The following is a 12,696-nucleotide window of genomic DNA, read 5'->3' as shown; positions in this document are numbered from 1 at the left end:
GGTTAAAAGGTGCAAATGAGCAATCCAATAAGTGAGCTCACATGGAATCGGTTTTTATCCGAGCTCTTGAAATTGGAATAAGTTCAGTCAATCCTTGGATTCCGACAGGTGCAGTTGACAATGGAATCCATAATTTTTTTGTGTTTGTCAATTGCGGGCGATATGATTTTTATAAATTTAACTACAGAAGTTATATAGAATTTTTTTTTATCAATTCAAGAATATATTAGTATTATGTTATTCATTTATAGCAAAAATTTAAGTGAGACGGTCTCACGAATCGTATTTTATGAGACAGATCTCTTATTTGGGTTATCCATGAAAAAATAATATTTTTTATGGTAAGAGTATTACTTTTTATTGTGAATATCGGTAGGGTTTATTCGTCTCATAGATAAAGATTCGTGAGACTCTCTCACAAGAGACCTATTCTTCATTTATACCTCAATTCCAAGTTGGGATTAAATAAAATTTATAATAATAATAATACCCGTTAATTTTTATAGCTTACACTGCATTTTTCTAAGAAAAACATCTCTAATAATTTTCTCTCTTTGGTTTTTTAAACTAGGAGATATTTTTTGGTATTTCAAAAATTTATTTTTGCGTTCTATTTTTATCATTTTTGTGTTGTATTTAAATCATAAAATTTTGGAATGTCAATAATAATTTCTTATTTCGAACATTATCTTATTATTATTATTAAATATAATTTAATATATTTAAAATTTAGTTTATATATTAAAATTTAATAATGAATATTCGAGAAGAAATATGTTTGCATCGATGAATTTTGATTTTAGTTTAGGTCATATTTGTATTGATATATTTGATTTAAAAAAAATTTGATGAATGAATTTCAAATGAAACCCAACTTGTATATTGATAAATTTCAAATTCATTTAATAATGATGTAGTTGAAATTTAATGTAATTTATATTAGAGTAGGTCTCTTGTGAGACGGTCTCACGAATCTTTATCTGTGAAACGGGTCAACCTTACCGATATTCACAATAAAAGTAATACTATTAACATAAAAAAGTAATATTTTTTCATGGATGATCCAAATAAAAGATTCGACCCACAAAATTGATCTGGAAGACCGTCTCATAAGAGTTTTTGTGTTTATATTATTAATGTATAAATATGTTACTGTTGTGAAAAAGTAAAAATTTACGGTAAAAAGTAAAAATCTCAAAATTATCATACTACACACTTTATAATATCTTTCTCTCAACTCAATTGTGTTTTTCTTCACAAATGAGAGATCTATTTATAGAAAATTTTTGGAAATAATCCAAAAATAATTACATCATTACATTCATCATCACACACTAATTTTAAATATTTACAACTCTTATTTTCAACATTCAACTTTCTTATTTTCGACATTCAAATATTACAAATCATATTTTTCAACACTACTATTATTTTTCAACACTCCCCTTGTGATGATGATCACGATACAATGATTGTCTTCATTACGTGTTTTATACTGCCTCGTTAAAAACCTTACTAGGAAAAACTCATTGGGATAAAAACCATACTAAGGGAAAAAGGGTGCAGTCACGTAAACTCCCCCTCATGTTGACATGAACAATTCTTCACAAATTTCGTAGATTACGCATCTCAATATTATATATGTGATTTCTGAATATTGTCGTAGGAAGTGCCTTTGTGAAGAGATCTGATGAATTTTTACTTGATTGAATGTGACGAAAATCAATATATTTATTCTTCTCAAGCTCCTTGGTGAATGCGAAGAACTTAGGAGGAATATGTTTAGTTTTGTCGCTTTTTATATATCCTTCTTTCATTTGAGCAACACATGCAGCATTATCTTCATATAGTATTACAGGCTTCTCGTCGAATGATAATCCGCATGAGATTTGGATATGTTGGGTCGTTGATTTTAACCACACACATTCACGGCTTGCTTCATGTAGTGCAATAATCTCGGCATGATTTGATGAAATTGTTACGAGCGTTTGTTTCTGTGAACGCCAAGAAATTGCAGTGCCTCCACGAGTAAATACATATCCAGTTTGAGAACGTGCCTTGTGTGGATTAGATAAGTATCCAGCATCGGCATAACCAATTATACTTGGATTAACATCTTTTGAATACAAAAGTCCCAAGTCTGTCGTTCCTTGTAGATAACGGAATATATGTTTAATTCCGTTCCAGTGTCTCTTTGTTTGATATGTGCTAAATCTTGTCAATAAATTTACGGCAAAAGATATATCAGGCCTTGTACAATTTGTAAGATATATAAGGGCACCGATAGCACTTAAATATGGTACTTCTGGACCAAGAATATCTTCATCATCTTCACATGGACGGAATGGATCTTTTTCTATGTTTAATGATCTAACAACCATTGGAGTACTTAAAAGATTTGATTTGTCCATATTAAAACGTTTAAGGATCTTTTCTGTATAATTTGTCTGTGAACAAATATTCCACATTCTTTTTGTTCAATTTGTAAACCCAGACAATACTTTGTTTTTCCAAGATCCTTTATTTCAAATTCTTCCTTCAAATATGACACAACTTCTTGAATTTTTTTATTTGTTCCAATGATGTTTAAATCATCAACATATACAGCAATAATTACGCATCCGGATGTTGTTTTCTTAATGAAAACACAAGGACATATTGAATTATTTACAAATCCCTTTTTCATCGAGTGATCACTTAGCCGATTATACCACATTCGGCCGGATTGCTTTAACTCATATAATGATCTTCGTAATTTCACAGAATAACATTTTTTGGGTTTTGAACTTTGTGCTTCAGACATCTTAAATCCTTCAGATATTTTCATATATATATTACTATCAAGTGATCCATATAAGTAAGCTGTAACAACATCCATAAGACGCATTTCTAAATTTTCAGATACCGCCAAGCTAATCAAATACCGAAACGTAATTGCATCCATCACGGGAGAATACATTTCTTCATAATCAATTCCAGGGCTTTGAGAAAAACCTTGTGCAACAAGTCGAGCATTATATCTTACTATTTCATTTTTCTCATTTCGCTTTTGAATAAAAACTCATTTGTATCCAAGAGGCTTTACACCTTTAGGTGTAAGGACTATAGGTCCAAAAACATTACGTTTATTTAGCGAATTCAATTCAACCTGGATGACATCTTTCTATTTTATCCAATTCTGCCGATTTTTACATTCACCAAAAGATTTTGGTTCATGATCTTCATTATCATTTATGATGTCTATTGCCACATTATAAGAGAATATATCATCAATTTCTTCTATATCTTTTCGGTTTCATTTTTTTCCAGTATCAATATAATTGATAGATATTTCACGATTCTCGTCAGTTTGTGGTTCTGACAGAACATTTTCATCATCATATGTTTCTTCAGGAACATCATTCTCTATTTTGTGAGCATCATGTGTTTCTTCAGAAACATCATTCTTTATTTTGTGATCATCGTGTTTCTCTATGAATTTTTTTTTTGAGGATTTTTATCCTTGGAACCGACTGGTCTTCCACGCTTCAGGCGTTTTACGACATCATGAGTTTTTTCAATTTGTTTCTTTGGAATTTCAATTCGAGCAGGAGCATTTGCATCATGTATATATGATTTAGTTACTCCTTTTGTGTCTGCAAATGCATCTGGTATTTGATTTGTTATTCTTTGTAAGTGCACAATTTGCTGTACATCTTTTTCACATTGTTTTGTTCTTGGATCCAAATGTAATATATACCATGTAATTTCTTTTTCGGTATGTTTCTGTTCTCCCCCTAACATTGGGAAGATTTCATCATTAAAATGACAATCAGCAAAACGTGCTGTGAACATGTTGCCTGTCTGAGGTTCAAGATATCGAATGGTTGATGGACTATCATAATCGATATAAATTCCAATCTTTCTTTGAGGTCCCATTTTCTTTCGTTGAGGTGGTGCAATAGACACATACATCATACATCCAAAAATTCTCAGATGAGAAATGTCTGGTTTTGTACCAAATGCAAGCTGCAATGGGGAGTATTTATGATATGCACTTGGTCTGATGCGAACTAATGCAGCATCATGTAAAATTGCATGTCCCCATATAGAAATAGAGATCTTTGTTTTCATAATCATTGGTCTAGCAATCATTTGCAGACGTTTAATCAATGATTCAGCCAATCCATTCTGTGTTTGTACATGAGCAACAGGATGGTCAACAATGATTCTTATAGACATACAATAATCATTGAAAGTTTGGGAAGTAAATTCACTAGCATTATTAAGTCTAATTTTCTTGATTGTATAATCGGGAAATTGATTCCTCAATTTTATTATTTGAGCAAGTAATCTTGCAAATGCAACATTTCGAATTGACAATAAACATACATGTGACCATCTGCTGGAGGCATCAATCAATACCATAAAGTATCTAAACGGTCCACATGGTGGATGAATTGGTCCACAAATATCACCCTGAATACGTTCAAGAAACATTGGTGATTCAATTTGGATTTTGTCTAGTGATGGTCTTATAATAAGTTTTTCAAAAGAACATGCTTTACATTGAAACTTATTATTCTGAAAGATCTTCTGGTCTTTCAACGGATGACCATGTGTATTTTCTATAATTCTTCGCATCATTGTTGAACCAGGATGTCCTAATCGATCATGCCAATTGGTTAATATTGAAGAATTATCAACTACCATGTTTGATTCAATGGGACTTATATGTGTATAATGCAATCCAGTAGGGAGCATTGATAGTTTTTCAATCACATATTTCTTTCCCGATTTATAGGTGATAAGACACATATATTTCTCATTCTCTTCATTTATTGTTTGAATATCATACCCATGGGAGTATATATCATTAAAACTCAACAAATTTTTTTCGATCGTGGTGAATACAAAGCATCATTGATAAAAAATTTGTACCATTAGGTAACAAAAATTATGCTTTACCGCATCCTTTAATCAAGTCTACAGGACCTGATATTGTATTCACCATTGTTTTTTGTTGGTTTTAGTTCCAAGAAATATCTTTTATCTCGAAAAATAGTGTGCGTTGTACCACTATCAGGTATGTAAACTTCCATGAGATTAGTTACTTGTTTAGCTTTGTTCATGGCATTTTCCATATTTGAACTTCAAAAATATGAAATGAAAAAAAATTACTGACAATACATATGTAAATATAACACATCATAATTGTACAATAAAACATTATCATATGAATACATGAAAAATAAATTATTGTACATTTATATTCCACCAGTATATTGTTCATTTTCAGATAAATCATTGAGAAAATCTGCAGCATCAATATTTTTCATTTCTATCCCACCAACATATTGATCATTTCCAGAGAAATCATTCAGAAAATCAACAGTATCAAAATGAGTTGAATCACTCAAATGGTCACTGCGTTCAGTGATGTTGGTCTCTTTTTCTTTTCCCTTTATCGATTCTTTATAGAGCTTGCAAAGGTGCTCGGGGGCTCGACAAATACGAGACCAATGTCCTGGAGTGCCGCATCTGAAACAAGAACTTTCAAATCTTTTCGAGTGATTTTCATTAACACTCATGTTCTCATGATGTCTATTCAGTGGGTGGTTCGTGACGCCCTTTTGAGATGAGTTATAAAAATAACTATCTCGATTATTTTCAAAATCACGGCCTCGACCACGTCCACGACCACTACCAATTCCACGTCCACGACCACGACCAATTCCACGTCCACGAATACGACCTCGACCAAAACCTTGTCTTTGAATTTGATTTTGGTTTCCAAGTTTAAATTCATTTTTAGTTACAACATTTACTTTTGGAAATGCTTTTGATCAAGTGGGTCGGGACTGATGATTTCTCATTAGCAGCTCGTTGTTCTTTTTCCGCTACAAGAAGACAGGCGATGAGTTCAGAATATCTCGCAAATCCACGCACTCTATATTGTTGCTATAGAGTTATATTTGATGCGTGAAACGTGAAAAATGTTTTTTCAAGCATTTTCGATTCTGTAACCTCATGTCCACAAAATTTTATCTGCAAGATAATTCGATACATCGCTGAATTGTAATCACTAACTTTCTTAAAATCTTGGAATCTTAACATATTCCATTCATCACGGGCGGTCGGAAGTATAACTTCCCTTATATGTTCAAATCTTTCTTTTAATCCTTTCCACAGAGCCATGAGATCTTTTTCGATGAGATATTTACATTTTAAACCTTCATCAAGATGTCAACGCAAAAATATTATAGCATTTGCTTTTTCTTGTGATGAAGATATACAATTTTCTTTAATGATATCGCTTAGACCCAATGACTCAAGATGCATTTCTACATCGAGAGTCCATGGCATATAATTTTTTACCGTAATGTCGAGTGCAACAAATTCGAGTTTTGCCAAGTTTGACATGGTGGTACTAAAAAAAATTATGATGCGTTTTATTAGTTAATGAATATTGCAATACAAAGTAATGGATAAACAACAGATACAAGCATTCGTAAAAATAAAAAAAACACACGATGAGGATATTCTCCGATAAATACAATATTCGTGAGTATTATAATCAAAATAATTAAAAATAACCTTGAGAAAGCCATCTTCTTCATTCTTCGAAAATTTGATGAAGAATAATTTTTAGAGAAGAAGAGAAAGTTGGGGTGATTGAATGTGTTTGTGAGATCATATTTATAGGGCAAAAACTCGTCGTTTTGTTACCGTTTATGACCGTTGGTGTACAAACAAATAAATATATGTTTTTGTATAATTTTATGGTAATAATATGGTGTGTATAATATTAGTCATGTTTAAATAATTATGTATATCATATCACATTATTATAATGAGATGTCATAAGGTATTTTGTTTAAAAATCTTATAGGCTTTTATACTTGTCGTATCTCTTACCGGGAGTGTGGGATGTCGTCTTAACATCTTCCCAAGATTTATAACAAGTTTTTTGAAAAATTTATTTTTATTATTTCTGATCTTTATTATATAATATCATTATATTATTTAAATATATACACAATAAATAAATAAACAAAAAAATAAATATTATTACTTTGATTACTTTTTTCTTCTGTTTTAGAGTTTGGAAAAATATGGAAGACTTTTAGAGCTTCTTGCTGATAACGTGTTGTGAAAAAGTAAAAATTTATGGTAAAAAATAAAAATCTCTAACTCTCAAAATTATCACACTACACACTTTATAATATTTTTCTCTCAACTCAATTGTGTTTTTCTTCACAAATGAGATATCTATTTATAGAAAAATTTTGAAAATAATCCAAAAATAATTACATCATTACATTCATCATCACACACTAATTTTAAATATTTACAACTCTTATTTTCAACATTCAAATATTACAACTCATATTTTTCAACCCTCTTATTATTTTTCAACAGTTACGTGTTAAATTAAAATATGATTTATTATTGGAAAAAAAAAACTAATTTGAAATAATGTATCAAATCCATCTATCTAAGCTCCATTTTACATAAAGAACAAAATTTTAACTACCGTAAAATATAAAAGAAAAACCGCATATCTTTTCAAGAAAAAAGTTTTATTTCTGAATCGAATTGAAATTAAAATTGGATCTTCAACTACTAATTTGCTCCGCAATCACTTCACGGAACGCACAAGTGTTGAATTTGTTGGTCTTCAAATTATCATAAGAGGTAATGTACAGTCGCCTATTTTTCAACGTGTGGAGTGTAATTGTTTTCATTTTCTTTGATTTTTTTTTAGTTATTTCTTGTCATAGGGAATGATTGCTAGGCAGTTGATTAATCAGAACTTGGAATAATGCTACTCATGAGCTTGGTGGGCAATTCCTGTCTGATTAGATACGAGTTTTCCACCTGTTTGATAAAATGTTTGATCTAACTCTTTTCATTTTGGATAGGGAGGAAAAGGTTTTTCATTTTGTTGTTTAGTTATTTCATCAGTAATTTTGTAATCCTTGTTCTTTCTTAGGAAAATATATCATGGGATGCAGTGTTGAGAATTTAGAAATGAAAGATTTTGAGTAAACCATGGGTAGCATACTTCCTACAAGCTGCAAACGTTGGAATGTCTATACGTACAGCAAAATCTTCAGTCTTCATCTTGGAAGAAGATTTTCGTTGTGGTCCATGAAGAAAGATCCAGATCTTGAGTCGGCATTGTCTCGAAACCGCAGATGGATAGTGAATAATCAGATCAAGAATGTAATCCTTAGATGCCCTGATCAAGCCGTGCCTATTGATTTCCTTCAGAAGAAATCCAAAAGCCTCGATCTTCAGGGAAAAGTTCTAAATTGGCTTAAAAAATACCCCTGCTGCTTTGAAGTGTATCGCAAGGATGATGAGTATTTCTGTCGACTAACAAAACAGATGAAATTCTTAGTTGAGGAGGAAGAATCTGTCAAGGATTCACAGGAGCCAGTTTTTGTGAAGCGGTTGGCAAAGTTGTTGATGATGAGCACCAATCAGAGGCTTAATGTCGTGAAAATAAATGAATTGAAGAGAAATTTTGGATTTCCAGATGACTACTTGCTTAGAATTGTGCCAAAGTATTCCGATATGTTTCGAGTTGTCAATTATGGGGGGAAGCGAAGTGCAATGGAGATCGAGCTCACATCTTGGAACCAAAATTTTGCAGTTTCTAGCATTGAAAAACTAGCACAAAAAGAGGGTCATGACCCGTGCTTTTCGTGTTCTTTGCCTTCTACATGGATAAAATCGTTGGAACGGTTTCAAGAGTTCAATTCCACTCCATATATCTCCCCTTATACAGAACTCAAAGACTTGGTGGCGGATTCAAATGAAATGATAAAAAGAACAGTTGGTTTGGTGCATGAGTTACTATCACTTACATTGTGGAAGAAAGCTTCAATTGTCAAATTAGGCCATTTTAGGAGAGAGTTTTGCTTGCCTGAGAAACTGAATGTTTTGCTGTTAAAGCATCCCGGTATATTCTATGTTTCAAACAAATACCAAATTTACACTGTTCTTCTTCGAGAAGCGTACAGTGGGTCAGAGCTTGTTGAAAAGGATCCACTCGTTATTGTGAAGGAAAAATTTGGAGACTTGATGCAGGATGGGCTACACGAATATAATCGGAGGCACTGTGCAATGAATCTAGAAAAGAGGAGGAATAAAGGGTTTGTACCAGTTAAAGTTTCAGAAGTAGATGATGAAGGAGGTAATCTTGGTGGCATTCTTGATGCAGAAGAGAGGAAAAGATTCTATAAAGTTCTCTTTGATGACCATTCTTGATAAATTCTGATCTCTTTTTAATACATAAACTATACATTCGATATTTTGTTTCCTTGATTCTCCAATCGGGTGCCAGGTGCACAACCTAACATGGCGACTTGAGGTCTCTTAAACAGGAGAGACTGTGCAGCAAGATCTTCGGCCAGACTTTGATTGCATGTGAAATTCTTCTCCTGCAGATTCAATGTTGATGACGAAGTAGTGCAGCAACTCCATGATTCAGCCTTGGGGTAACATGGGAAATTCTTGAGTGGATCTAACATTGGCAACAGACCAATATATGTGCATAAGTCATGTTGCATGGATTTTGATGTAAAATTCTCAATTTTCTTTTCGGATTTTATTATGAAATTAGATTGATTAATTTTTTTAGGGTAGTAATAAATAGTTGAGTTAATTTGTTTTATAAATGTTGCTATCAATCATGTTTGGTAGTTTTATAGTAGTATTTCCCATTTAAGCAAATGAATGCCTCAGCTCTGAGCTCTTGCATTTGGACTTATCAGCTTGGCTCACACGGACCCGAAACTAATGTATGCCAAATCAACATTAAACCTAAAATATAGAGGTAGAGGTAGAGATAGAGTTAGACATGTACTATTCCTTCATTTCAAGACAATAGTTGCGCCATCGAATAAAGAGCGCACGTGATCTTGAGCCGGGTGTGGGTGTTTTTCAGAGCCACACTTTATAGTTCTACCATCTTTTTTCCATCTTTGAATCGGAATGAGGACCATATACTTGGGGCTAAAACCCCCAAAATATGTGATCCCGCTCCATACAAGTATGGGGAGATAAGGGGGAGAAATTGTATGCTTTTGCAGGCAGGTTTGGCAAAACTTATAGGGCTTGCTGGAGAAACCAATATACAGTTAAGTTCCAGAACTCTTTCTTTTTTTGCTATTTTTATTCCAACGGTCATGGTCTACAACCGTAATATATGTTGCTTCAACATTAATACATTTAGCCATGGCTTTCTCTAAAGGGTGAGGGGCAAAAGAAACATGGTGTGCTTTCAAACGAAGTTTTCTTCAAGGCACTAGTCAAGAGTGGCCGGATTGTAAGTCTTGAATATTTAACTCTAGAGGTTGTTGAAGGGATTAATCTACTGCTTAATGCATAAGAACCTCGTTTACATTTTTGCAGCGTATCCGAGGAAGACGAAGAGGCAACTTTTGTCGAGCCGTCTAACGTGGAAATTGCAAGTAATCTTTTTGATAATTTTTTTTTTCTCACATTTCTATTTTGAATGTGCAGATATTGTGTTGTCTTTGACCGTTGGATGGATCCTCCGATATTGACTGTGGTGTCTCCATAAGAACTGTATTAAAATGTCTCGTTCGCTACGCAGCTACTGTTTATAGATATGTCAAAAGTACATGTTATGCTTACAGTGGTGAATTCCATACTTCTCATGTTTGGATATTTGGGATTTACTTGATGAAAGTTAGAGGTGAATCAACTATCGAAAATGTTTTGTATCCAGCGAATATGTTAGCTGCAGGATACTGCATGTACGGAAGCAAGAAGTTTTACGATGTTTGGTTTCGTTTTCATGTTTTGGAGAAAATATTGTTGGATGAATTTGTGAGGCTAAAAGGTGTATTTGGATTTTTTGAGTTGAAATTTCGATTTCTCAATATGCATCTGGAATCTTGAATTTGTAATTCACCATTTTTTCGTACAACACATTGATGATTGGGAACATTAAAGTAACATATTTCTTAGCATAGCACAAAGTTTTGGAACTGATCATTTCATTTCACAAAAACTTATTCATGTCTCAAACTATAAACTCGATCTGATGGTAATCGCGAGTAAAGTTCTGATATGTTGTTACTGATTTGTCTAACTTAATTTAACTGCTTAATCCAACACCAATACAATGTAACAACTTATGTTCCTCTTTTCATTATGCTTATATTATACTATGATTTTCAGTGTGATTGCTGATTTCCATCGCACGTTACTCTATGGGGGGCATCTTTTTGTACCCGGCTGACATGAAAAGCCTGAATGGAGAACTGCGGTATATTTAAGACCCCGTGTTGATCCTTGGGGCACCTTTTCGATGGATCATCTTTTACGAAGATAAATTACACGTGTTGATGTAATTTGTATGTGATAAGGTGTTGTATGAAGTTTTCCCAATGTCATTCTTGATGGAACAAGCAGGAGGCCAAGCAATTACTGGCAAGCAGAGGTAAGACCGAGAAATTTCATTGGATTTTATTGTTAGAAGCTGCATCCTTTTCTTTCTTTTTTCAAATGCATTAATTGATTCCAGCTCGAGTAGAGACTCAACTACCGATCTAATCACTCGAACACGAATTTTAACGATATCAAAATAAGTAGCACGACGAGCCCCAAGATTTTGAATTGTTTGTGTTTATGCTCAACTAACACACATCATCTCAAGTAGCTCAAGCTAAGCTCATCAAATCCGAGCTCCAGTGATATGTTTCCTTCTTGCAGGCACTTGATATGATTCTCTAGACGATACACGAGTTTTCGCCGATATTTCTGGGTAGCTTTGATGACATCAAGGAGATCAGGGCCTTACATATGCTGCTAAAGAACAAAAAACAATTCATTTTCATAACTGAAATCCGTGTAGTAAAATTGACTCTCTTTAGATGTATGCAAATTAGATATGCAGGGAAGTTTGTTCTGTAATAAAAGTGTGTAATAATACATTCATATAAATTAAATGTTTAAAATTGAAAAATGTGTCGAGGGTAATAAAAGAATTAAATATATATATAAGGAAATAGGAATCTGACATACAGAGTCGTACACTTTTTGTTGGTTGAAAAAATATATTAATTACAACAATTTATTACTTTTTAAAGTGAATTTATACTTATTTGTTTTGTGATCGACTAAGATAATGTTTTCAAATGTTTAAAAAAATTGATTATAGATTTTTCTTTTACAAAGTTTTGTAATTTTATTTAAAAAAATTTATAATCATTTTTTTTAAGTATTTGCAAACATTACTTATATCAAATATTTTGGAAAAAACTGTATTCCCCTTGATTTATGCCCGATGTAATCATGGTCTATGTGTAATATCAGAATAATTATTGTTGGCCATTTTAATATATCAATTGCTTTCACAAAATATCACTATAGGATATAACAAAATAAATACTTGAATATTATATTTGTGTTTCTCACCAAACTTGTGGGACGTGCCAGACAAGTGATCGTGCCAAATGTGAAATGATATGACTTCTTTATCAAGTGTTGTGTGTCTCGATTCGACCGTTAGTTCTAATTCTTTTGGTATGGCTTCAAAGCGAAAAAGTATAAACTGAGGAATATAATGATTTATAGAGAAAATCCATGAACAACATCAAATTTAATTACGTTGTTATGAACATGAACGACATTTTCACAAGAAAGTTGGAGGAATATGCAAAATCTGAAAAAAAA

At 32.6% G+C, this 12,696-nt stretch overlaps 1 protein-coding gene across 10 annotated transcripts; it reads left to right on the top strand.

The window, feature by feature from the left end:
• The first annotated feature begins 7,520 nt into the window (after positions 1-7,520).
• On the top strand, positions 7,521-11,986 carry LOC140975160 (protein WHAT'S THIS FACTOR 1 homolog, chloroplastic). 10 transcript variants are annotated; one of them, XM_073438723.1, is made up of 5 exons: positions 7,521-7,677; positions 7,764-10,318; positions 10,516-10,561; positions 10,653-11,461; positions 11,734-11,986. In XM_073438723.1, exon 2 carries the CDS (start codon positions 8,035-8,037, stop codon positions 9,256-9,258), a length of 1,224 nt encoding a protein of 407 aa, XP_073294824.1. In that variant the 5' UTR covers positions 7,521-7,677; positions 7,764-8,034; the 3' UTR covers positions 9,259-10,318; positions 10,516-10,561; positions 10,653-11,461; positions 11,734-11,986. The 10 variants fall into 10 exon arrangements, with proteins under 10 accessions (XP_073294824.1, XP_073294826.1, XP_073294820.1 ...); XM_073438725.1 differs by lacking the exon at positions 10,516-10,561 and adding an exon at positions 10,405-10,463 and having other exon boundaries at positions 11,200-11,461; XM_073438719.1 differs by having other exon boundaries at positions 7,764-7,822; positions 7,976-11,461.
• Positions 11,987-12,696: the final 710 nt, after the last annotated feature.

Source organism: Primulina huaijiensis, chromosome 4 (genome assembly GCF_012295235.1).
Source record: "Primulina huaijiensis isolate GDHJ02 chromosome 4, ASM1229523v2, whole genome shotgun sequence".
NCBI lineage: Eukaryota > Viridiplantae > Streptophyta > Magnoliopsida > Lamiales > Gesneriaceae > Primulina > Primulina huaijiensis.
This window is presented reverse-complemented; position numbering and strand designations above follow the sequence as displayed.